Source organism: Myodes glareolus, chromosome 7 (assembly GCF_982192425.1).
Source record: "Myodes glareolus chromosome 7, mMyoGla1.1, whole genome shotgun sequence".
In the NCBI taxonomy this organism is placed as follows: Eukaryota; Metazoa; Chordata; class Mammalia; order Rodentia; family Cricetidae; genus Myodes; species Myodes glareolus.
The window spans coordinates 53025327-53050970 of NC_142032.1; the positions used below are offsets into that span (position 1 = coordinate 53025327).

At 39.2% G+C, this 25644-nt stretch overlaps 1 protein-coding gene across 1 annotated transcript; it reads left to right on the forward strand.

Moving 5' to 3' along the window:
- Positions 1–9499: 9499 nt before the first annotated feature.
- Positions 9500–12975, forward strand: LOC125415538 (secretoglobin family 2A member 2-like). The gene is made up of 3 exons (XM_087907633.1): positions 9500–9557; positions 11226–11413; positions 12757–12975. The coding sequence occupies exons 1-3, from the start codon at positions 9500–9502 to the stop codon at positions 12796–12798; spliced, it is 288 nt and encodes a 95-aa protein (XP_087763759.1). The 3' UTR covers positions 12799–12975.
- The last annotated feature ends 12669 nt before the right edge of the window (positions 12976–25644 follow it).

The following is a 25644-nucleotide window of genomic DNA, read 5'->3' on the forward strand; positions in this document are numbered from 1 at the left end:
AAGTTTCAGTTTATCTTTGAGTTTTGATTATTGCTGTTGTGTTCCCTCCTTCTCAACAGGCACGAGTGGCTTCTAAACAACCAGATGGCATTCTCTAGGGCTCAGAACCCCAAATACCAGGTTGTATTTAGACATGGCCAACACTCATCCAAACCCTAGCATATAACTACATCAGAAGATCAGGAAGATCTGAAATAAATAACCTTAATGCACTGGAAAAAAAACAAAATAAACTCCAAATTAATAAAGGAAGAAAACACTGAATAAGAAAATCAAAATATATAGTGCAGAAACAAAGAGACAGTTATTAAAAACTATGTACAAACCAGAAAAGTACACACCTAGACTCATATTTAAAAAATAAAAAAAAACTGAAAGAAAATATGAAACGAAAAGGGAACCATTGCTAATTATACTGTAGAAATAAAAGACAAAGGATCAGCAGATGTTCTTAGGATTAACATAGTAGAAATGGCCATCCTAGCAGAAAACAATCTACAGATTCAACAGAATCCACATCAAAATTCCAAGACAATTCTTTACAAAACTTGAAAGGATAATGCTCAAATTCATATGAGAAAACATATGAGAAAACAATAAATCCACAGAAGCTAAAACAATCCTAAGCAATAAAGAACTGGAAATATCCTAAACCATGATTTTAAGTTGTACTATGAGCTATAGAAAAAAAACCTCGTGGTATTGGCATAAAAAAAGATAGGAGGATCAGTGGAATCAAATCAAAGACCCAGACTTAAATCCACACACCTATGGACACATGATTTTTATAAAATCCGGAATACACACTTGGGGGGAAAAAGGCATCATCAACTAATGGCTCTTGTCAAACTGAATGTCTGCATGTAGAAGAATATAAATAGATTCATATTGTCACCATGCGAAAAACTCATCTCAGATCAAAGACAACAGAAAACAATACACACTGGACCTGATAGAAGAGGCAGTGGAAAATGACCTGGGGCACGTTCACACAGGAGACTACTTACTGAACAAAACACTGAGAGCACAGGCACTACAATGAATAGTTAATACAATTGTAAAGCTTCTGTAAGACAAAGAGCACTGTCAATTAGACAAAAAGGCAGGATACAGATTGGGAAAAGTTTTTACCAACTCCATGTTCAGTAGAGGAATAATATCCAAAATTGATGAAAAGCTAGAAAAACTAGATGTTGAAAAGTCAAGTAATCCAATTACAAGTGGGGTACAGATCTAAACAGAGAATTCTTGATAGAGGAATCTCAAATGACTGAGAAACATTTAAAGAAATGTCCAACATCCTTAGCCATGTGGGAATTGAAAATCAAAGCTACTTTGAGATTCCATCTTACACCTGTCAGAGTGGCTAAGATCAATAACACAAGTGACAGCTAATGCTGGCAAGGATATGGAGCAAGAGGAATGCTCCTTCATTTCTGGCAGGAGTACGTACAAATTTGTACATCCACTGTGGAAATCAATACAGCAGTTCCTCAGAAAACTTGGAATCACCCTCAAGACCCAGGTAAACTACTCTTGAGCATATACCCAAAGGACTCTCCATTCTACCATGGGAACACTTGCCACACCTATGTTCACTGTGTCTTTATCCATAAAAAGCCAGAATCTGGAAAAAATCTAGATGTTTGTCAACTGAAGAATGGTTTAAGAAAATGTGGTATTAATCAGTTGTTTTTTTTAAAATGACATCATGAAATTTGCAGACAAATGTATGGATTAGAAAAAAAAATTATTCTGAGAGAGGCAACCCAGACGCAGAAAGACAAATATGGTACGTAATCTCTCATAAGTGGATATTAGCCATTCATTAAATGATAATCAAGCTATAATCCACAGTCCTAAAGAGGTTAGGTAAAGAGGAGGGCTATAGTGGAGAAGCATAGATCTCCCCAGGAAGGGGAAATAGAACAGATTCTGAAGGTAGACTGGGGGACAAAAGGGATGGGAACAGAGTGATCAGGTAGTAGACAGATGGAGACAGAGAGTATGGGGAGAGACAGCAGGAAATGGGAAACACAGGGGAAGTTATGAAAATATAGCATAGTAGAAACTTCCTGGAATCTATGAGGGTGACCCTAGTGAGGACTCCTAGCAATGGAGGGTTTAGAGACTGTACTGGCCATCATTTTTTTTTTTTAAATCAAGAGACATTTTTTTCTTTTGTCCATTTTACTGCTTTTACTGAGCTATGCATTTTTCTCTGCTCTCCTCCCTTCCTCTGCCCATCTTAGCAGCTAGGCAAAGCTTCCAGTGGTGGAACATGGCTACATTTAGTTGAGTTATTGGCCGAGGATGACCCATGGAGATTCCTAAACAACCCATACTCATCCTAGGACAGAAGGTTAATCTCTGAAAACTGACAACTGAGCCCCATTGCATAGGACAACATCCACAGAGCTCATGGTACATAGAGAAGTCTTGCTGGTGAGGGTTTGGAGACTTCACCCTTATATTCTAGTGTATTTGGCACAAGAAGGTACTCTTAAGACTATGGAAATAGAAACCTGGATACCAACCCAGCCACAAAGCTCTTTGGCCTACAATCTGTTCTTCCACACAGATGTACTGGGGCATAGAACTTGTAGGAGTAGCCAACTAATATTTAGTTTAACTTAAGACCCATGCCACCAGAGGGAGCCCATGACTTACACTGCCAGGATAGCCAGGAACTGGACATTGGCTAGACCTAGGGTATCTTCTACCCAGAGATCTAGGGTAGAAGAACCGAACATGACTGGGGAAAAATCAATGAAATTATTCCTAATGATATTCTGCTATACTAGTAGATCAGTAACTTATCCAGTCATCATCAGGTAGGCTTCCTCTGACAACAGAGGGGAGCAGGTGCAGAGGCCCACAGCCAGACATTATGCAGAGAGAGAGAGAGAGAGAGAGAGAGAGAGAGAGAGAGAGAGAGAGAGAGAGAGAGAGTCTAAAGTTTAGGACTCCATCACGTCCCTTCCCTAGGAGATCAGGGAATCTCTTGCAGAAGGCAGAAAGATTGTAGGAGTCAGAAGGGATGTAGGACGCTAGGAAAACATGACCCACAAAATCATCTAAGCAGGGATCAAATGGGCTCCCAGAGACTGAAGAAGCAAGCATTGGGTCTGCATTGGTTGGCACCAGGTTCTCTGCATAAAAGTTATGACTGTTAGCTTGGTTGGTGTGTGTGTGTGTGTGGGGGGTGTGGTGTGTATTTTCTAACTGTGCGAGATGATTTATTTTTGGTTCTTTTACTTGCTTTTCAGATTCTTTTCCGCCTATTGAGTTGTCTTATCCAATCTTGATATGAGGAATTTTGTCTTATTTTGCCTTGTCTTATTTTGTTTTGTTCTGCTGGACTGTCTTCTGAAGAAGAAACAGAAGAGGAGTGGATCTAGGGAAGAGTGGAGATGGAGGGTAGCTAAGAAGAATGGAGGGAAGGGAAACTGGTTGAGATGGATTGTATTAGAGGAGAATCTATTCAATAAACAAAAGAGAAAAGAGAACTTTACTGTTACACCATTGAAGTGTAATTTGTGAGATCATGATTATGTCAGTTAGGCTGAGTTGTCACTTCAGAATCTGTCCATATGTCAACTTATACCGATTGTTGCTTAAAATTAAATTTAAGCTGTCCATTAGTTACAATGTAGAAAGAATATTAAAGCATTTCAGAAGTGTGGTACCTTGCCACTGTGCTTTGGGATTATTAACATGACAGTAGTACACACAATTTTCAGAGGAGAAATTACTTACACATTCTATCAACAAACGTTTTTTTCTCTTTTGAAGAAAGAAAAATTAAACATCCAGTGAGCATAGATTAAATTACATTTTTCTTTCTAAATTAAAGGTTTAGTTAATTTCCAAGTTGATGTGGAAGGTCCTTCTGTCTATGTGTTGCTTTTATTGGTTAATGAATGAATAAAGAAACTGCCTTGGCCTTTTGATAGGGCAAAACTTAGGTGGGTAGGGAAAACTGGACTGAATGCTGGAAGAAGGAAAGTGGAGAGGGAGACACCATGAAGCTGGGCCAAGTGTATATGGTTAAACCTTTAATATCCTCACAAAGTAATAGTTTATTTGATTTCTTGGCTGCCTACCCTGACATACTGTCCAGGTAGTCAGGGTTGTTCTTCCATTGTAATGACGACATTTTTCTGTAAGCTGTAAGGGAACCATCGGTGTGAGGCTTTTATTTCAGTCACTCAAAGAGAGGCACACGAGGGCTCTGATGTCAAGTTTTCCCTCCAGCAGGACAGTAAATCCCAGTTAGGAGATATTTACTCCCCATACCCCCCCAAGATTTGTAGACAAATATGCCCACCTCCCCAAAGCATTAACAAAAAAAATAATTTGAAGAACTTTGAGCAGTTGATGGTGCTGGAGAAATAAAAGTTACTTTTCTTTAGGGATATGGGCCTTAGTAGATTGCCTAGGTCCAGTGGATGGCCACATGCCCCTGTGCTTAAGCTCAGCACTAACTAGACTCGGAAGAAATGAAGGGAGGGGGAAAAAGGGAGGGAGGGAAGGAGGGAGGGAGGGAGAGAGGAAGGGAGGAAAGGAGGAGGGAAGAAATGAAGAAAGCAAGGAAGGGAAGGGAAGGAAAAGGAAGAAAGGAAATTAGGGGTGAGATACAAGGGTCTTGGGGGATTTAGAAGGGTGGATCGAGCTTGTATATGGTCAGCAGACACCATCAGCCAACAGTGTAGCCAGGAAGATAGCTCAGGTGGTTTGACTCAGAGTCCCCACAGATGCCCCAATGGTCAACACACCTTGCAGAAAAAGGTATAAGAACACTCCAAAAAGGTGGCCAGGTAGACTTTTTGCATCTGTCAGCTGAAGTCCCATCTCTCAGACCCTCCCTTTCCAGTTCCTTCCAAGTAATCTATGAGGGGTTTCTCACTTCCTGTTTTAAACTTCCTGGGGTTTCTGAAGCATTACCATATCTCTCTGTCCAGAGTCCTACTGGAGCTCAGTGAGGTGACCATTGTCTGACACCTAGCACTTCAGAGAGTGAAACAGTACAATTGTCCTGAATTCAAAGCCACCTGAGGCCACATAGTGAGGCACTGTCAAAGTAAGAAATCAAAAAGACAAACAAGCCTGTCATAGTTCTTGGAGTCAGAAAATGTCTAGCCTTTCAAAGAAAGCTCTGGCTCACTTCTGTGTCTTCCCAGAATCATTTATCCACACCTGACTTGCGCCTGTCCCATGCAGGCTCATACTGTACTGCAGGTGTCTCTATTCAGACTTCTCTGAAGCTTAAAAAGAGTCAAGTCTCACAAGTGAGTTAACTGAATCCTAAAGCACCATGTGTGCATTGAGGTGGGAGACGTTTCTTGTGCCATGGACCTAACATTGAGACTAAATGTACTCTCTCTCCAACTCCATGTCAGAAGGGAACAGCTAATGCTTCTTTCTGTGAAGATTCTCATATTCTTTCAAATTTATCCCAAGCCCTGGTGCCTATGTGAATTCACAGAAATGGGAGAGTCAATCATCTGTAATATAATACAACAGGAATAGTCTTTGGGACATGTGTGTAGTTATTAGACTGGATCTCTGAGTTAAAAGGGGCCATAAAAGCTAGAGGTTCTTCTTGTGGAATGCAGATGGACTGACTTGGGGTAAACTACTTACTGAATGGTGGACACCTGTGTCTTTAGATGCAAAGGAGGAGCCAATGATGGATATGGTATAGATGGTCTAAAGAACACCATAGCCTACTGCGCTAAGGAGGCACCTGACAATGAGTGCCTACTGAGAAGCCAATGATAATGACACTGGATTTTGATTCTTCTGCATGTACTGGCTTTTTGCGAGCCTAGTCTGTTTGGATGCACACCTTCCTAGGATGGGAGGGGGCTTGAACTTCCCACAAGACAGGCACCCTGAATTCTCTTAGGACTGGAGAGTGAGGAAGAGAGGGGGTGGGGGAGTGGGAGAGAAATGGGAGGATGGGAGGAGGTGGAAATTTTAAATAAATAAAAAGAGAAAAAGAAAAAAAAGAACACCATAGCTAAGTAGCACAACACTAGAATGGATAGAAACACAAAGATGATCCATGAAGGAAAGGTCTCTGTGGCTTCAACAACAGACATATTAATGTCATCCAAGATTCCAATGTCCAGATGTCTCTCCTTAAATATCTGGTCTGTGTGAGCACCCATAGCCCGGTTTGTGAACTCTGTTTCTCTATGGAAGGAGAAGTTCATCTGCTAAGGCCTGTGTGAGGAACATTGAGGATGCCTGATAGGTGAGTGTGGACCAGATTTCCAGGACCACAGAAAAAGGTGCAGTTATAAAATGAGGTTTATCCTGATCCCAAATACTGTGAAGCAGATACATATCTGTAACTTATAATCAGAAAACGTGAAGATATCATTTAAGTAGGATAATGCTTTCTTTTGTTGGTATACATGTTTTTAACACCACATGTGATGTGGGATTCTCAGACAAAATGTCTCATACACAATATGATTTCCTTCTATTAAAGATGGCTAGGACTGTAAAGTACCAAAAATGTAAATCTATGTCTTACAGGAGACAATGATCATATAAATATGATTGTTCCTCATCAAATATTTTATTTATCTCCCAAAACAAAAGTCACAGAATGCACAACCCAGAAACAATGTAAAGAGTGCAGCACTTTGGACTAGTCAGTGATCCATAAATATTTGTTTTATAGAGTGGGATATTGAAGGATGCTGGCATCCTCCAGACCCTGAAGTATTGGAAGTTTGAACAGAACCACTGTTCCATTTCCATTTTTGGAAATGGAGAAATATCAACAGCACCTTTATGCTGAGTATTTGACTTTATGAATTTTCAAATGAATCTTTCTGGTTTGAATCTTTGATATTTGGTTTCTCAAATAAAAACCTGCATTAAATGTCCTGATAAATCATTCAGGTTAAAGAAGAGATGGTCTCTCCTTTGTAGAAACCTGGGTCTCATGTGGAGGATTTTACTTATGAACAAGTAACCTTTTAAGGAGTCTTATTTGGCTGAAAAAAACAGGTCCACTGGGAAGGACTTGGGAAACAGGAACAGCCCAGTTAAGGATTGGGCAAAGAGAGAATATCACACATAACTTGACTTTGGATTGAATGAATCCCAACAAGAACAATGACATAAAAGTACACACATAAGACACATGTTTATACTTAATGTGCTTGACTATATCAATTTCATTTTTGACTTCTGCTCCTGCTTAATTATGGGAAGGAAATGACAAAATAATAGTAACATTAAATAAAACATTTGTAGGTCATTAAGAATGGGTTTTGTCTCTCTGGCTCAATTCCCATTATTTTTTTATACTGGAATCAATTTTATTTTTCTTCTAATTGTGTTACTCATGTGTCACTATCCACAAACATCCTGTTATCCAATTTGTTTCAAACTCTCTACCTCTCCCACCATTTTGGATATTAGCAGGTGGCATTTTTCCTTTAAGCATATCCTATCCTATTCCTTCTAGAAGCTACTCCCAAATCTGCTCCACAGTATCACCATCATTCCAGACAACAGTACCTTCTCCAAAATGCTACCCCATGCTCTGTAAAGGATAGTGCCTTCAATTGATGACATCATTGTTCTTATTGATAAAGTACTGTTCTTCCCACACATAACTCTCACTTGCTAGGTCGCTCTCTCTGAAATCATACATTTACTGGTTGGGTTGTATAGACTCACAAATTAAAAAGTGACCTATACAAGACTTGGGACAAAGCATTCTCCAAACTGAGTGCACATTCAATGCAGGTAATAGATCATAGAAGATGCCCTTTCATTACGTCTTCCACAACAGACTGGTATATGTTTTAATGCCTGGAAGAAAACTCCAACTGGATTTTTTACCTGAATACTTCTTCCTGTGAAAGCCTGCTTCTCTTTACATAATTTGAAGTGTTAGGTGATAACAAAACAATGAATTTTATTATGGATTTTCACACAAATGCATCATTTTACTTTGGTTATCTGGTCCCATCATTGCCCTCCTTTTTCTTCTAGACTACAGACAGTAAATCCTCCACTTCCATGTCACACAAATATAGATAGATATATACATATATGGTGTGTATATTATAGAAAATGTGATGTTTCTCTTTTCAGATTATCTTTTGTTTAATTTGATAATATCATTGCCTATTTATTTCCATGTAAGTGACATAATTACATTCTCTTCTAATAAAACTCCATTGTGTATGAATTCCACATTTTATTTGTCTAGTGATATGCTGATAAACATCCAAGCTGATCTAATAGTTTGGCTATTTTTACTAATGCTATAATAATTATGGTTTTGCATGCCATCTGTGGTATTCGATTATATACCCACATGATCTATCTGGATTTCATAGTAATTTTGTGTTTGTTTTTATTGTTTTTGTTTGTTGATTTGCTTGTTTTTTTAACTTAAGGGACTATCATACTAATATCCACAGATTCAGCAGTAGAAAACTCCCACAAATCAGTGGTTATATAGGCCATTTGGAAAGGTTACTCGGATGCTGAATCTGCTGTCCTGATAAATCTTCAGCAGAGTTTTATCTATACTCACTTTACCATGGGTAAAAGGAAGCTCAGAGAGACAGAACAGCTGCTCCATGATAAGACATGGTAAGTCATGAGCAGACGCTATCCCCAGGATTTGAAGTCACATCTGCATGAACCACAGGTCACTCACCCTACGCCATCATCCCTCCCACCCATGAAATAATAAGGATCCCTAATAGTTGACAGTGTCCTTGATTCAGGAGAAGTAACACCCTAGACCTTTAACACAGAAGGAGAAATATGTTTAGTTATCTGGAATGAACAGTGAATGTTCATCTTATAAAATGACTCCTTGTAAGACTCTTCAGTAAGGATCTGTGGGCAATAAACTTCCTCTGGAAGTCAAAGAAGAAGAGGGTCAACAGGAACCCTGCCTACAAAAGGGTGTGTGGTTATGCACTGACCCTAGCCACTGGGCCCATCAGAAACAGGTGTAAATAAAATGAAGCTGATTAAAATTAGAAAATAAAAAAGAACAAAAAAGGGCATAGGCAAAGAAAGATGAAGAAGGAGAAGAAAGGGAAAGAATGAAAGGAGTGAGAAGAAGATGAAGAAGAACCCAGAAGATGAAGAGGAGCAAATGAAGGAGAGAGGGTATGAAGGGGAAGAGAGTATCTTTTCAAAAATCAAACTACAGTGCTGTGATCTGCAATATTTTTGGAAGAGCTTAGTGAAAGCTCACCAATTGTTATTCTTAATTTGTTTCCATGTTTTGTACAAACAAATCATAGGCTTCCTTGGCTCTGTTTCATGTTCTCTCGTGTTGTCTGCTACAATGTCACGTTGCTCTTATGACTTGCGTTCTTACTTCCTGAGTGACACTAAAGTGCCTGCCCAAGAAATAAATAGCGGAGCACTGAGGTCTCAACTGCAGAAAGTACCCGATCTCCATCTGTACCAAAGACCAACCCACAAGGGCTTCCTCAACATGAAGCTGGTCCTGGTCTTCCTGCTGGCCGCCATCCCCATTTGCTGCTATGCCAGCAGTGAGTTCTGTGAAGGGGTGGTCTGTGGGTTCTGTGGAGGTTTGGGTAGTGGGTTCTGTGGAGGGGTGGGAGGTGAGGACTGTGGAGGGGTGGGAGGTGAGTTCTGTGGAGGGGTGGGAGGTGAGTTCTGTGGAGGGGTGGGAGGTGAGTTCTGTAGAGGGGTGGGCGGTGGGTTCTGTGGAGGGGTGGGCTGCTTTCAGACAACACAGTTTCTGTTCTATGGGAAGAAGCCCTAGTGCCTGAGCTCTAGAACTTGCCAACAGTGGTACAAAGTGTCTGACTCAATAGCTCTGAAACCCAACACTAATCCAGAAAGTCAAAGAGGCATCACAGATGCGGGTTGGGCTACAGTGCTGGGGCTGTGTGTGATGTGTCACTACCACACAGGTGGTACCCAAGGTGGTGATAGCTCTCCTGAAATCCTGTATTTGGATAGAAGATATTTGGCAGAATATGGGAAAAATAAAAATGACCCTGGACCTAAATGGGTTTCCTAAAAATTGTACTTAGGAATCTCTTTAACTGTGGAAGGAGTTGTTTCTCAAACTGTAGCATGTGACCGAGGAGTAAACAGTTTGTGAGTCATAAAACAGACTGCAAAAACTTGTTCTGACCCCTTCACATTGGGTCACTTACATCCTAGTCCTGCTGGTAGAGAGGAGAGTTCACATTCCCCAAGTCCACTTAAAGTAACGACAGAAGTAAAGCTCTGTCCCTGAGAATGTAGTCAGTACAAACATTTCACAAGTGTCATAGACTTTGTATAATTTGCTTTATTTATGATGTCTACTTCACTTATCTGAGAGGCTGGTACAAAATGACAAGAAGGTGGAGTTCTCAGTTAACTTGATAGGAAAATCATGGCTAACCCTGACCTCTTTCTCTTCCACTGGCTGAACAATGACATCACTTCAAGTACAAGAGTTTATAGTTTATGATACTTTTGATGCAGATGATAGAGTCAACGGTGATAATTGCTAATGTTTATAAACTACTGTAAAATACTTCATGGGGTTTACAAAATAGCACTGAGATGCATCATGGCTACAAGAAAGAAAGACACAACAGCTCACTGTGTCCCATCAGAACAATGCTTCTCATTTCTTGCATGTCATTGCTGACAATGGTCAGCGAGGTTTGTCGTCCCTTGTTGGCTTGTTAGGGGCAAGTTTGCAGAAACTAAAGGAATCTTGCAGTCTGCTTCCATTTTCTGCATGAGGTCACTTCAAGTACCAGAGTGTCTGTTTAAGTTGCTCTGTGATTCAGATGCTCGAGTTAACACAACAAAGCAGATACTATTCTAGCCGTGATAGTTGTAGGATGTTTGAACATATTCAATGATGTTCTCAAAACAGAAACAAAATGTGACAGGCTTTGACCAAACAAAGATCCAAAATGCTTACCATACCCAGCCCAACAGCCTGTCATCTCTTCAATGTCCTTTTCAGTGAAGGGTGTGTAAAGGTTTGGCTTCTTTGTGCTGGGATGTCAGGGACAGAGTTTGCAGTTTCTAAGTGGAATCTTGCAACCTGCAGTTTCTGTCCCAGATTTGGCAGTGCCCACACCTGTGCTTATCTGTGTCTCTACTTGTACTCAACAAGGTGTTCATGATGAGAGGTAACCCCTAACGAGTTCAGACCTCCAGTGATGAATGCCGTGTCTTTCCAGGTTCTGGTTGCCATGCAATGGATGACGTCGTTGCACAGATTATGAACTCATCAGTGTCTGTGGATGATTTTCAGGGCGTGGTTAAGTCATATGTATTTCTTCCTTTCGACAAAAAGGCTGTGGCCAAATTGAAACAATGTTTCCTAGACCAGTCTGAGGAGACTCTGGCCAATGTTAAAGTGATGGTGGTAATTATACACTTTCCCTTTTTTGTATTATATTACTATATATAGTATGATGTAACATATATACATATATCATATATACATATATGTACATACTTATGTTATTTATACATTTATATTTGTGTATATACACATACATATTTATATATCCACATGTGTGTATATATATATATATATATATCCACTAATGAGGAATGGCAATTTCCAACGTTGTGACTGATAAGGTATAAGCAAACATTGTCTGTGTATTATTTTTGAAAAACATAAATATTTTGATTTAGTGGTGACAATTTGTTCGGGAAAGTCATTGAAAGACACAGCTGATATTCCATATTATTTTAACGTTTTTAAAATAATTATAGAAAAACACACACACAAAGGAGATCACTCTCTTATCCATTACCTCCCAATCACACAAACACAAGTACACACATGCATGTATGCATGTGCATGGGCATGCATGCACACATGCACACACACACACACTCTCTCTCTCACACGTATTAGCAAGTCACGACACAGAGAAAGCCCACAAATTCTTTAGTCAGAGAAATAAATGCTTGACTCTTAAGTAGTCTTGCTTTGTGTCAGTGACCAGGAACCCTTGCATTTGACACCAACTCAGTGCAAGTGCAGAAGACCCCAGTATAAGAATGTCATGACTAAAAGTCTCTTTAAATAATAGTAATAATAATAATAATAATGATAATCTATTTTCAAGCATAAAAATGTAGCTCCAAGAATTTAGCTAAAGTGTCCCTGTTCCATTTAAGCATCCCACAGGTGCCAAATCTTAGAAATATGCCCAGTTTTAACTAAAACCGCAGGAATACACAGGGCCTGAAAGTACTGGTGAGGGCTCTCTATTCATTTCTAACAAATCTCATTTTTTAGAGCACTGAGGAAATTTAAAAAGCCACCCTCTCTGTTAAGCAAGCTTTCAATTGAGTGAGAGGTAAGAGAATAGTAGCACAGTAGTACAAACTGAGGGTCATCGGATATTTTCAGCCACAGAAACCTCTAGCTTCTGAGTGGATATAGAATAAATTCCTATGGAAACGACTCAGGAGGGGGTTGAAAGTTAGAGGGGAAGGTAATCAAGGGGAATCTTTGAAGACAAATCCAAAAACATCTGTGTTTGTTACGCCTGTTCTTTTCATGGCTTTTTGTCTCTTAAATGATAGAACACATGCACCTAATCAGATTTTCTCTGGAAATTTTTTGAATATTTAATAGTAATTGAAAATACTGAAAAATAAAAAGAAAACACCAAGAATTTTTTCTTTTCAATATTGGGCTCTTAGTTAAAGTTCAAAATTTAAGTCACTTCCTCATTTATTTTTCAGGATGCTATATTCAACAGTAAAGACTGTCCACAGTCTGCCTAAAAGTTCCATAAGACCTTTGGCTCACAGGACTGAAAAGAATGATCACGAGTCAGCAGCTGATACCACAAATCATAACTTTTCTTTCTTGATTTTATCTTTCTGTCTATAAAGTGCAAGACTATTGTTGGAATCTCAAAGGCATTTCTTTCTACTCATTAAATTAACTGCAAATACTGATATTTCTTTGTATGATCTTTTAAAACTGGGGGCTTAAGAGGCCTGCTACCCTCCATTCTAGGATACACACAGAGCTGCCTCCCACACAACCTTAAAGTGAGACTAAGAAAGAAGAGTGTCTGTCCCTGGCAATTGAGTTCCCTCTCTGGAGAAGAAAGGAGAGTGTCTTTCTCTGGCCATGCAATGTCCCCAAAGGATATTCAATTGTACCACAGGACATGTGATTAACTGTGTTCATAGCACCATCATCTGTCATAGGCAAAACCTGGAACAACCTAAATTCCTCCCAACGGAAGAAAGGATAAAGAAGATGTGGTACATTTACACAATGGAGTATTACACAGCAGAAAAACATAATGACCTCTTTAAATTTATAGGCAAATGAAAGGATCTAGAAAAAATCATATTGAATGAGTTAATCTAGACTCAGAAAGACACATATAATATCTACTCACTCATAAGTACCTTGTAGACACAAAACAGAGGAAAACCAGCCTACAATTCACAATCCCAGAGAACCTATACAAAAAAGAGGACCCTAAGAGAGACATACATAGATCCAAATAGGAAATAGAAAAAGACAATATCCCCTGAGAAATTGGGAGCATGGGGGTCACAGAAAAGGGTAGAAGAGCGGATGGGAAGGAGGGAGTACAGCAGAGAAAAAATGTGTAGCACAATAAAAGCAATTAAAAATTTATTAAAAATAGAAAAAATAAATAAAATCATAAATAAATTTTTTTCCAAAATGTGTCACAATACCTTATTTCCAATTAAATTCCTGAGCTATGGTGCCACAACCAGCATGGTACTGGTATGAAAAGGGATATAACCAACGGAACATATTAAAAGAGTCAAAAATAAAGCATTCAGTGACAGCCTTACAATTACTGTGTCAAAATATGTTAAAGGAAGAAAAATAATGAATTTGGGCTCAGAAAATTGCATTATTTGTATAGGACATCAAACAAGACTAACAACCACATCCCCCAAAAAGTCATTTCAAAAATATAACAACAACCATAAGTGCTGAAATAGAAACTAGTAACAGGAAAACAGAGGAAATGGTGACCCAGGCATAGGCAAGGACAGCTCAGGAAGTTAGACCAAAACTGACAAACAGAATGACCTGAAGTATTTATTTTATTTTATTATTTTTTGAAAAGAAAGCAAACTATCTTTTTTCATTATACATACCAATTCAAGTTCCCACTCCCTCTCCTCCTCCCATCCCCTCTCCTGATGCCCCTACCACATCAGCATCCACTCCTCAGAGAGGGCAAGGCACATTGCTTTGGGGAAAGTCCAAGGCCCTCCGTATTATATCTAGGATGAGCAAGGTGCCCATTCAAAGAGACTAGGTTCCCAAAAAGCAAGTACAAGCAGTAAGGATAAATACTCGTGTCACTGCCAGTGGCCCCTCAGTCTGCCCCAGCCATGTACCTGTCAACCACATTCAAAGGGACTAGATTGGTTCTATGCTTGTTCCTTACCAGTCTGGCTGGTGTTGGTGAGCTCCCATTGGTAGACAGTTTGAGAGGGTGAACCCATCATGGTTTTGACCTCTTTGCTCAAACTTCCATTCCTCTCACCCTTCAACCAGACTTTGGGAGCTCAGTCCAGTGCTCCAAATCTCTGTTTTCATCAGTTGCTAGATGAAGGTTCTATGGTGATATTTAAGATTTTCATCAGTCTGACTACAGGGTAAGGCTAGTTCGGGCACTCCCTCCTCTATTAATTAGGGTCTTAGCTGCCTGTGGTCATTCTTATGAATTCATGGGAACGTCTCTAGAACCAGGTTTCTTGCTAACCCCATCATGGCTCCTTCAATCAAAATATCTCTTTCCTTGCTCTCATTTATATCCTTCCTCCATCTCGACTATCAATTCCCTTATGTTCTCCGTGCCCCTTTCCTTCACACCTCCTCTTCCCCTTCTACTCTCACTTCTGCCCCACCCCTCCATTCCCAATTTTGTCAGGTGATCTTGTCTATTTTAACTTTCCAGTGAATCTATATATGTATTCCTTTTGGTTCACCTTGTTACTTAGCTTCTCTAGGATCATGAATTATAGGCTCAATATCCTTTGTTTATAGCTAATATCTACTTATGAGTGAGGACATACCATATTCATCTTTTTGGATATAAGTGTTTTCAAGTAACACACATTTGCATGCAAATTTCAAGAAGTCATTAGTTTTTGACTGCTGAGTAGTACTCTAATGTATAAATTGCCATGTTTTCTTTATTCATTCTTCAGCTGAGGAATATCTAGGTGGCTTCCAGGTTCTGGTTTTTACAAATAATGCTACTAAGAACATATATCTTTATGTTATAATTGAGTATCTTTTGGATATATGCTCAAGAGTGGTATTGCTGGCTCCTGAGGTAGGTTGATTCCCAATTTTCTAAGAAACCACCATACTGATTTCCAAAGTGGTTGTACAAGTTTGCATTACCACCAGCAATGGATGAGTATTCCACTTACTCCACATCTTTTCCAGAATACATTATTATTGGTGTTTCTGGTCTTAACCATTCTGACAGGTATAAGATGGTATTTGAGAGTTGTTTTGATTTGCATTTCACTGATGGCGAAGATTGTTGAACATTTCCTTAAATGTCTTCTGTTGAGAATTCTGTTTAGTTCTGTACATCATTTTTTAAAATTTGTTATTTAGAATTTTGATGTCTAATTTCCTGAGTCCTTCATATATGTTGGAGTTAAGTCTTTTGTCTGATGTGGGGTTGGTGAAGACCTTTTCCAATTCAGTAGGCTGACTTTTGTCTTATTGACTGTGTCCTTTGCTTTACGGAAACTTCTCAGTTTCAGGAGGTCCCATTTACTTATTTTTGCTCACAGTGTCTGTGCTACTGATGTTATATTTAGGAAGTGGTCTCCCATGCCCTTGGATTGAAGGCTACTTCCCACTATCTCTTTCATCAGGTTCAGTGTGGCCAGATTTATATTGAGGTCTTTGATCCATTTGGACTTGAGTTTTGTGCATCAGGATAGATATGGATCTATTTTCATTCGTCTGCATGTTGACATCCAGTTATGAAGTTATACCATTTGTTGTAGATGCTTTCTTTTTTTCTATTGTATAATTTTAGCTTTTTTGGAAAAATTCAGGGGTTCATAGATAGGTGTGTGAATTAATATCTGGGTCTTCGATTCAGTTCCATTGGTCAACCTGTCTTATTTATGCAAATACCAAGTTGTTGAAATTTTAAAAGTAGAGAAAAAATGTCAAAGTAAATAGAAGGCTGATAGAATGAGAAACACTCTCCGTCACTTATTCATCTGATCAGGTATTAATTTCAGAGGACAGAAAGACATCAACAATACATTATTCCCACCTCTCTACCAGGATGTCCCTGAACTGTGGAGAGGGTAAAATGTGTACCATATTGAGAGTTGAATGGTCCGTCATCACTTCTCAGAACCTTGTCCAGGTGTAGATTCTGTATTAACCATTGCCTACTGTTGCAAACAGTTCTCTGAGGAAGGCTCAGTATGATACTGTCTATGGCATAAATATGAATATTTAGAAGAAAGTTTGACAACAAAACCATTTGGAAAAACATTAGCAGACACCTTCCCATCTAGAAAAAAATAAGTCTTCCAAGGAGAATCAGTTACATATGGTTATGGGTTGGCCTCTAGCCAATCTTTGCTGTTTACACCAGGGTGACTCAGCAGTGCCTACCAGGATGTGCTGTTCCATTCTGGGCAGAGTAACCATATGACCTTTTCACACACTTTTCGATGATTCCACTTTTTAAAAAAAAATTTTGTGTATTGTGGATATTAATCCTCTGTTAGATGTAAGGGTCAAAGCTGCTTTCATCTCACTCCAGGCAGAACAGCTAAGATCAATAAAACAACTGACAACAAATACTGGCAATGCTGTGTGGGAAAGAAGAACCCTCATTCATTGGTGGGAACGCACATTTGTGCAGCCACTCTGGAAATCAGTACGGAGAACCCTAAAAAACTATATGACCCAGCTATATCACTCTAGGACACATGACCAAAGGACTCACACATTACTCCACAGATGTTTGCTCAGCAATGATCTCAATTGCCCTGTTCACAGTAGCCAGGAAAGGTCCTGCAATAGATGAATGGATAATGAAAATGTGATACATGTACACAATGGAATGTTATTCAACTAAATAAAATTGAAAGCATGGATTTTGCAGGTAATGCTGGAACCTCAAAAAGATGATATTAAGTAAAGTAACCCAGACCCAGAACACAAATGCTGCCAGTTTGCTCTCATTTATGGTTTCCACCTTCAAATCTTCAAATACACGTAGCTCAATACAGAAACCTCTCTTTACAATATACACAGAACACACACCTAGACATAGTACAGAGATCAGCTGATCATGGGAAGCCCAGCCCCAATTGACACATCTACATAACTCCTGAGTCTATGGCTCAGAAACATTTTGAAAAAAGGAGCAGAAAGTTTGGAAGAGTTGGAACCAAAAGTGATAGTGGAGTTCAGCCAATCACTTTCTGTTTGTGGGGCGTGTCACTCTTAGGCTAAAGCTTTCCTATAAACCTGCAAGCACGCTCCCACTAGTTCTCTCTTGCCTGGCTCCTGCATCCGGATGGATCGTTTGGATTCTGGTGTAAGCTGGTGTAAGTCTTACTTCTGTTTATTAAAGCTGTATATTTTGTATTAAGATAGTCTGGGGACTTTTCATTACCAATCGCCCTGCGGCTTCACAAAAGGAATGTGCTGTGAAACAGACTCTCCTAGAAGAGCTGCATAAACAAGAACAATGGCAATAACAATGGACAAATTAACAGAGAAGGGAGAAAATTCCCCCATCTAGACAGGTAACCAATGCCTGCTGGGAAGGAAGGAGAATTAATTACCTTCCCCAGGGATGTGCCCCCTTTTTGGTTACCCAATACAAAGGGGTCAGCCCTGAAACCATACACAGAAACAACAAAAACAGACTCTCTCAGGAAAGTAAAAGTTAGTAGTGGCCTAGATGCTCACCTGGATTTAGTTGGGTCTGATTGCTGCCTCGACTAAACTTCAAAACTTTAATTGAATTTTCATCATAATCAGACATAAAAGTAAAAATAATTTATATAATTAGATAATTCATTATAAAACAACAAATCCTTCTTCCTGAAAGTCAATTACAAGTTGTTACACATTTAATACATGCTATTGCTGTATGAGAAGAGAACAGGGAGCTTCATGAAATTTCAAGGAGCATGAAGAAGAAGGAAGTGGCAAGAAATGAAAATCTTGGAAATGTCAAGAAAAAACTGCTGAGGGAGAGTCACTGTGGCCTGGGAAATCGAAGAAGCTCAAGGTAAGGGCCAGAAAGGTCCATCAAACATGGACTTGAGAAAATGGAGATGATCTTAATATTTCAATTCAAAATGACTTAGATGCAGCAAGAAGAAGGAAACTAAGAAGGAGTAAAAGGCTCAAACAGAAAACTGTGGGGCGGTAGTTCACTGTGAGCTCTGTGGGGACCAATTCTTGGTGGACACAAGAGTTGAGACAACAGTGGCCCTGGGACACTGGACCTTCCCACTCCCTAAAACCTCCACGAGTGAGAAAGGCCAGAGGTCCCCCTACCCAGGTGCCTTTAGCATTCCTAGCAGCAAGCAGGGAGCTTGTCTGCTAGACAGCCTTCTACCCCACTCCCAACATGTTATTCCTTGCAGCTCTGTGGAGTCCAATTCTTGTAGACATAAAAGTTGAAGGAAGAAATAGGAAGGCACCAATTCAAGAACTCTTCCAACATCCTAAAAAGCAACATGGTACCACTAGAGCCCAGCAGACACACAACAGGAAGACTTGATCATCATACCCCGGAAGATATAGAAGAAAATTTCTTAAAATGTTACTTAATGAAAATGATTGAGACCTTTAAAAAGGAAGTGGAAAAACTCCCTTAAGGAAATGGAGGAGGAGACAAACAAAAAGCTGGAAGAAATTAATAAATCCCTCAAAGAACCCCAAGAAAACCAAGAAAAAGCAATCAAAAAGGTGAAGGAAACAGTTCAAGATTTGAAGATTGAAATAGAGGTAATGAAGAAAACACAAACCGAGGGAACTCTGGAAATGGAAAATCTGGGTAAACGAACAGGAACTACAGAGACAAGTATAATCAACAGAATACAAGAGATAGAAGAATCACAGGTGCTAAAGATTTTATTGAGGAAATAGACTCATTGGTCAAAGAAAACACTAAATCCAACAAATTCTTAACACAAAACATACAGGAAATTGGGGACACCATTAAAAGAACAAACCTGAGAATAATAGGGGTAGAAAAAGGAGGAGAATTACAGTTCAAAGGCCAAGAAAATATATTCAACAAAATTACAGAAGAAAACTTTCTCAACCTAAAGAAGGATATACCTATGAAGGTACAAGAAGCTTACAGAACACCAAATAGACTGGATCAAAAAAACAGAACAAAACATCCCTTTGACATATAATAATCAAAACACAAAACAAACAGAATAAAGAAATAATATTAAGAGTTTCAGGGAAAAAAGATCAAGTAACATATAAAGAAAAACCTATCAGAATTATACATGACTTCTCAATGGAAATCATGAAAGTCAGAAGGTCCTGGATAGATATATTGCAGACACTAAGAGACCATGGAGGCAAACCCAGACTACTGTACCCAGCAAAGCTTGCATTCACCATTGATGGAGAAAACAAGATGTTCAATGACAAAAACAGATTTACACAATATGTATCCACAAACCCAGCCTTACAGAAAGTACTAGAAGGAAAACCACAACCCAAGGAAGCTAATTACACCCACAATAAAACAGGCATCTGATAACCCACCACCAGCATAACCTAAAGAAGGAAAACACACAAACACTACTACTACTGAAAGATAACCGGAGCTAACAACCACTGGTCATTAATATCACTGACTACAGTAGTCTCAATTCACCTACAAAAAGGCATAGGGTAAGAGAATGGATACATAAAGAGGACCCAACATTCTGAGTTTATAAGAAACACACCTTAACCTCAAAGAGGGACACTACCACAGAGTAAAGGGTTTCAAAAAGATTTTCCAATCAAACAGACCTAAAAAACAAGCAGGTGTGGATATTCTAATATATGACAAAATTGCTTTCAAACTAAAATCAATCAGAAGAGATGGAGAAAGACATTTTATACTAATAAGAGGAATAATTCATCAAGATGAAGTCTCAATCCTGAATATCTATGCCCCTAATTCAAGAGCACCCACATATGTAAAAGAAACAGCACTGAAACTTGAATCACACATAAAATTCCACACACTAATAGTAGGAGATTTCAACATTCATCTCTCGACAATGGACAGGTCAAACAAACAGAAAAGCTTAACAGAGAAATAAGAGAACTAATAGATGTAATGAACCAAATAGACTTAACAGACATCTATAGAACATTCCACCCAACCAAAAAAGAATATGCTTTCTTCTCAGCATCTCATGGAAACTTCTCTAAAATTTATCACATTCTCAGTAACAAAGCAAACACCCACAGATGCAAAATATGCACAGTGGAGTAATCCACTGTGTCTTATCATAGCACCATGGTGTAAAGTTAGAATTCAACAACAATATTGCTCCCAGAAAGCCTACAAATTCATGGAAACTGAACAGTCAACTACTGAACCACTCCTGGGTCAAGAAAGAAATAAGAAAGAAATTGAAATCTTCCCTGAATTCAATGAAAATGAAGATACAACATATTCAAAGCTATGGGACACTATGAAAGCAGTACCAAGAAGACATTAAATTCTAAATAACCCAATTAAAAAGTGGTGTACTGAACTAAACAGAAAATTCTCAACAGAAGAAGTTCAAATGGTCAAAAAATACTTAAGGACAGCATGCAACCCTGCCCTCCCCCCAAGTTTGCCCTTTTGTCTGCGGGGTTCTTGGACTACCAAGAGTCCCTGTTTCTGTGCTGAGAAGTCCCATCCAGATGGGTGAGTGTGTGCCATCTCAGGCAGATAGTCTGGAAAGGGAGCTCCTGCTGCAGGGGCTTCTTTGTTACACACAAACCTGAATCCCCCAAACCTGCCCTATTGTCTGTAAGGTCCTTGTCTCAGGAATAGTTCCTGCTCCTGCACTAAGGATATCCACCCATATGTCTGAGTGCTTGCCGGACAGGCAGGCCAGAAGGACCCTGGAAAGGAGTGCAGTGCAACTTCAGATTCTGCCTCAGAGTTTTCTTTGATTCACATGACACTGCCGTTCTCCCAAGTCAACCCTTTTGTCTTTGGGGGACCTTGAACTACCAGGAGTCCCTGTTCCTGTGCTGAGGGGATCCATCCAGACTGGTCCTTGGCACAGGAACAGATCCTGCTCCTGCACTGAGGAGATCCAAGCAGACAGTCAGTCACAGCAAAGATTGGACCAAGACACCAAGACTCCTCTGGCTGCATTTGAAGGAAGAGATGGGCAGGCACCAATGTAAGAATTCCTTCAACAACCTGAAAGGCAACATGACATCACCAGAATCCAGGGATCTGCACAAGAAAAATTGAACACGCTATTCCAGAATAAATAGAAGAAATCAACATTAAACGGAACATTATGAAAATGATAGAGGACCTTAAACAGGATGTGAAAACCTGCTGTGAAGAAATGGAAGTGACAAACAAAAAGATACCCAAGAAAACCAAGAAAAAGCAATCAAACAGGTAATGGAAACAGTTCAAGGCTTGAAAAATGAAATGAAGGTAATGAAGAAAACACAAACCGAGGAATGCTGGATATGGAAAATCTGGGTAAACAAACAGGAACTACAGAGAGAAGTATTACCAATAGAAAACAAGATATAGAAGAAAGAATCTCAGACACTGAAGATACTATACAGAAAATAAACTCATTGATTAAAGAACAAAACAAATCCAAAAAATTCTTAACACAAAACATACAGGAAATCTGGGACACCGTGAAAAGACCAAACCTAAGAATAATAGGGGTAGAAGGAGGAAAAGAATCACAGTGCAAAGGCCCAGAAAATATATTCAACAAAATTACAGAAGAAAACTTTCCCAACCTAAAGAAGGATATACCTATGAAGGTACAAGAAACACACAAAACACCAAATAGACTGAATCAAAAAAAATCACCTCACCATATAATAATCAAAACACAAAAGATACTGAATAAAGAACAAATATTAAGAGCTGCAAGAGAAAAAGGTCAAGTAATGTATAAAGAGAAACCTATCAGAATTATACATGACTTCTCAATGGAAAGCTTGAAAGATAGAAGCTCTTGGATAGATGTGCTGCAGATGCTAAGAGACCATGGAAGCAAGCCCAGAATGCTTTACCCAGCAAAGCTTGCACTCACCACTGATGGATAAAACAAGATATTCCAGGACAAAAACAGATTTAAACAATACTTAGCCACAAATCCAGTCTTACAAAAAATACTTGAAGGAAAATCACAAACCAAGGAATACGACAACACCCATAATAACACAAGCATCTGACAACCCTCCACCAGCACAACTAAAAGAAGGGAAACACACAAACACAATAACCAGAAAAAATACCTGGAGTTAACAACCACTGGTCATTAATAACACTTAATATCAATGGACTCAATTAACCTATAAAAAGTCACAGGTTAAGAGAATGGATATGAAAACAGGATTCAGCATTCTGCTGTTTACAAGAAACACACCTCAAACTCAAAGACAGACACTACCTCAGAGAAAAGGGTTGGGAAACGGTTTTCCAATCAAATGGACCAAAGAAACAAGCAGGTGTGGCTATACTAATATCTAACAAAATTGATTTCAACTAAAATAATCAGAAGAGATGGAGATGGATACTTTATACTCATAACAGGAACAATTCATCAGGAGGGAGTCTCGATCCTGAATATCTACGCCACTAATATAAAAGCACCAACATATGGAAAAAAATTAACAGAACTCAAAGCATACATCAAACTCCACACTCTAATAGTGAGAGATTTCAACACTCCTCTCTCACCAATGGACAGGTCAACCAGAAAGAAACTTAACAGAAATAAGAGAACTAACAGATGTAAGGAAACAAATGGACTTAACAGACATCTATAGAACATTCCACCCAAACAGAAAAGAATATACCTTCTTCTCAGCACCTCATGCACCTTCTCAAAAATATATCACATAATTGGTAACAAAGCAAACATTATCAGATACAAAAAAATTGTAGTAACCACCTGTGTACATGGTACATCACCATGGAATAATGTTAGAGTTCAACAATTCTAACCCCAGAAAACCTACAAACGCATGGAAGCTGAACAGTGAACTACTGACCCATCCCTGGGTCAAGGAATAAAGAAAGAAAGAAATTAAAGTCTTCCTTGAATTCAATGAAAATAAAGACACAACATACCCAAACCTATGGGACACAATGAAAGCAGTGCTAAGAGGAAAGTTAATAGCATTAAGTGTCCACATGATGAAAAAGGAGAAAGTTCACATTAGAGACTTAACAGCACAACTGAAAGCTCTAGAAAAAAAAAGAAGCTGATTCACACAGGAGGAATAGAAGACTGGAAATAATCAAACTGATGGCTGAAATCAACAAAATAGAAACACAGAAAGCAATTCAAAGAATCAATGAAACAAAAAGCGGGTTCCTGGAGAAAATCTGGAAGATTGACAATCCCCTATACAAACTAATCAAACGGCAGAAAGAGAACACACAAATTAACAAGATCAGATATGAAAAGGGGATATAACTACAGACACAGAGGAAATCCAGAGAATCATTATATCTTACTACAAAAGCCAGTATGCCACATAATTGGAAAATGTGAAAGAAATGGACACTTTTTTAGATCAGTACCATATTAAAAAAATTAAATAAAGACCAGGTGAACAATTTAAATAGACCTGTAAGTCACGAGGAGTTAGAAGCTGTCATCAGAAACCTCCCTACCAAAAAAAGCTTTAGACCAGATGGTTTCAATGCAGAATTCTATCAGAACTTCCAAGAAGAACTAATATCTATACTCCTCAATGTGCTTCACAAAACAGAAACAGAAGAGTCATTGCCAAACTCCTTTTATAAAGCTACAGTTACTCTGATACCAAAACCACACAAAGACTTAACCAAGAAGGAAAATTACAGACCAATCTCACTCATGAACATCAGTGCAAAAATTCTCAATAAAATACTTGCAAACCGAATCCAAGAACACATCCAAAAAATTATACAATATGATCAAGTAGACTTCATCCCAGAGAGGCAGGGATGGTTCAACACACGAAAATCTATCAAAGTAATCCACCATATAAATAAACTGAAGGAAAAAAAAACCATATGTTCATTTCATTAGATGCTGAAAAAGCATTTGTCAAAATTCAACACCCCTTTCTGATAAAGGTCTTAGAGAGGTTAGGGATATAATATTCATTCCTTTTTTTTTTTTTGGTTCTTGGTCTCTTTTTTTTGAGTAAATTTTATTAAATTATAAAAGTTTCCATTTCCGCCCCTCTTCCCAACACCCTCCCACTCCCCCCACTCCCTCTCCTCCTCCCTCTTCGTCCCTTAGGGCAGTCAGGGTTTCCTGCCCTGTGGGAAGTTCAACTTCCTCCCCCCTCCCTCCAGGTCCAGGCAGGTGAGTATCCAAACAGACTGGATCCCCAAAATCCAGTATATGCAGAGGAAACAAGTCCCAGTATCATAGTCAATGGCTTTTCTGAAAGACTTCGGGCCAGCCACATTCAGAGAATCCAGCCATATTCAGAGAATCTGGTTGGATCACGTCCTCGTTCAGTCCCAGTCCAACTGACCTTGGTAAACTCTCATTAGATCCGTTCCCTTGTATCAGTGGGTGATAGCATCCCTCGCAGTCCTGATTTCCTTTTTCATGTTCTTCCTCCTTCTGCTCCTCATTTGGACCTTGGGGGGCTCAGTCCGGTGCTCCAATGTGGGTCTCCGTCTGTATCGCCGTCCTTCGCCAGATGAAGGATCTATGGTGATAAGCAAAATATACATCAGTATGGTTATGGGCCACGGCCGGTTCAGGCACCCTCTCCTCTGTCCAGAGAATAATCTGGGGATCTCTCCTTGGACCTGGGATCCCATATATAATCAAGTCTCCTGTAAACCCTAAAATGACTCCCTTATTTGAAATATATTCCTCCCTGATCCCATATTCATCCTTCCTCACTCTCCCCCTCCCAGGACACCGAGCTTTCCCCATTCCTCCCCTACTCCCTTCTCTCTAACCCTCCCCCCTTCCAACAACCCTCCCCCCCCATGCACCCGAGGTTACCTGGGACTCTTGTCTATTTCCTACCTCCTGGCAGGTAGCTAAATAATCTTCATCAGGTTTATCTTCTTATTTAGCTTCTCTAGGATCATGAATAATAGGCTCAAAGACCTTTAATTATGGTTAGAATCCACTTATGAGTGAATACATACCGTGTTCCTCTTTTTGGGTCTGGCTTACCTCACTCAGTAAAGCGTTTTCTATTTCCATCCATTTGCATGCAAAATTCAAGATGTCATTGTTTTTTACTGCTGAGTAAAACTCTAATGTGTATATGTTCCACACCTTTTTTAACCATTCTTCTATTGAGGGGCACCTAGGCTGTTTCCAGGTTCTGGCTATTACACATAGTGCTGCTATGAA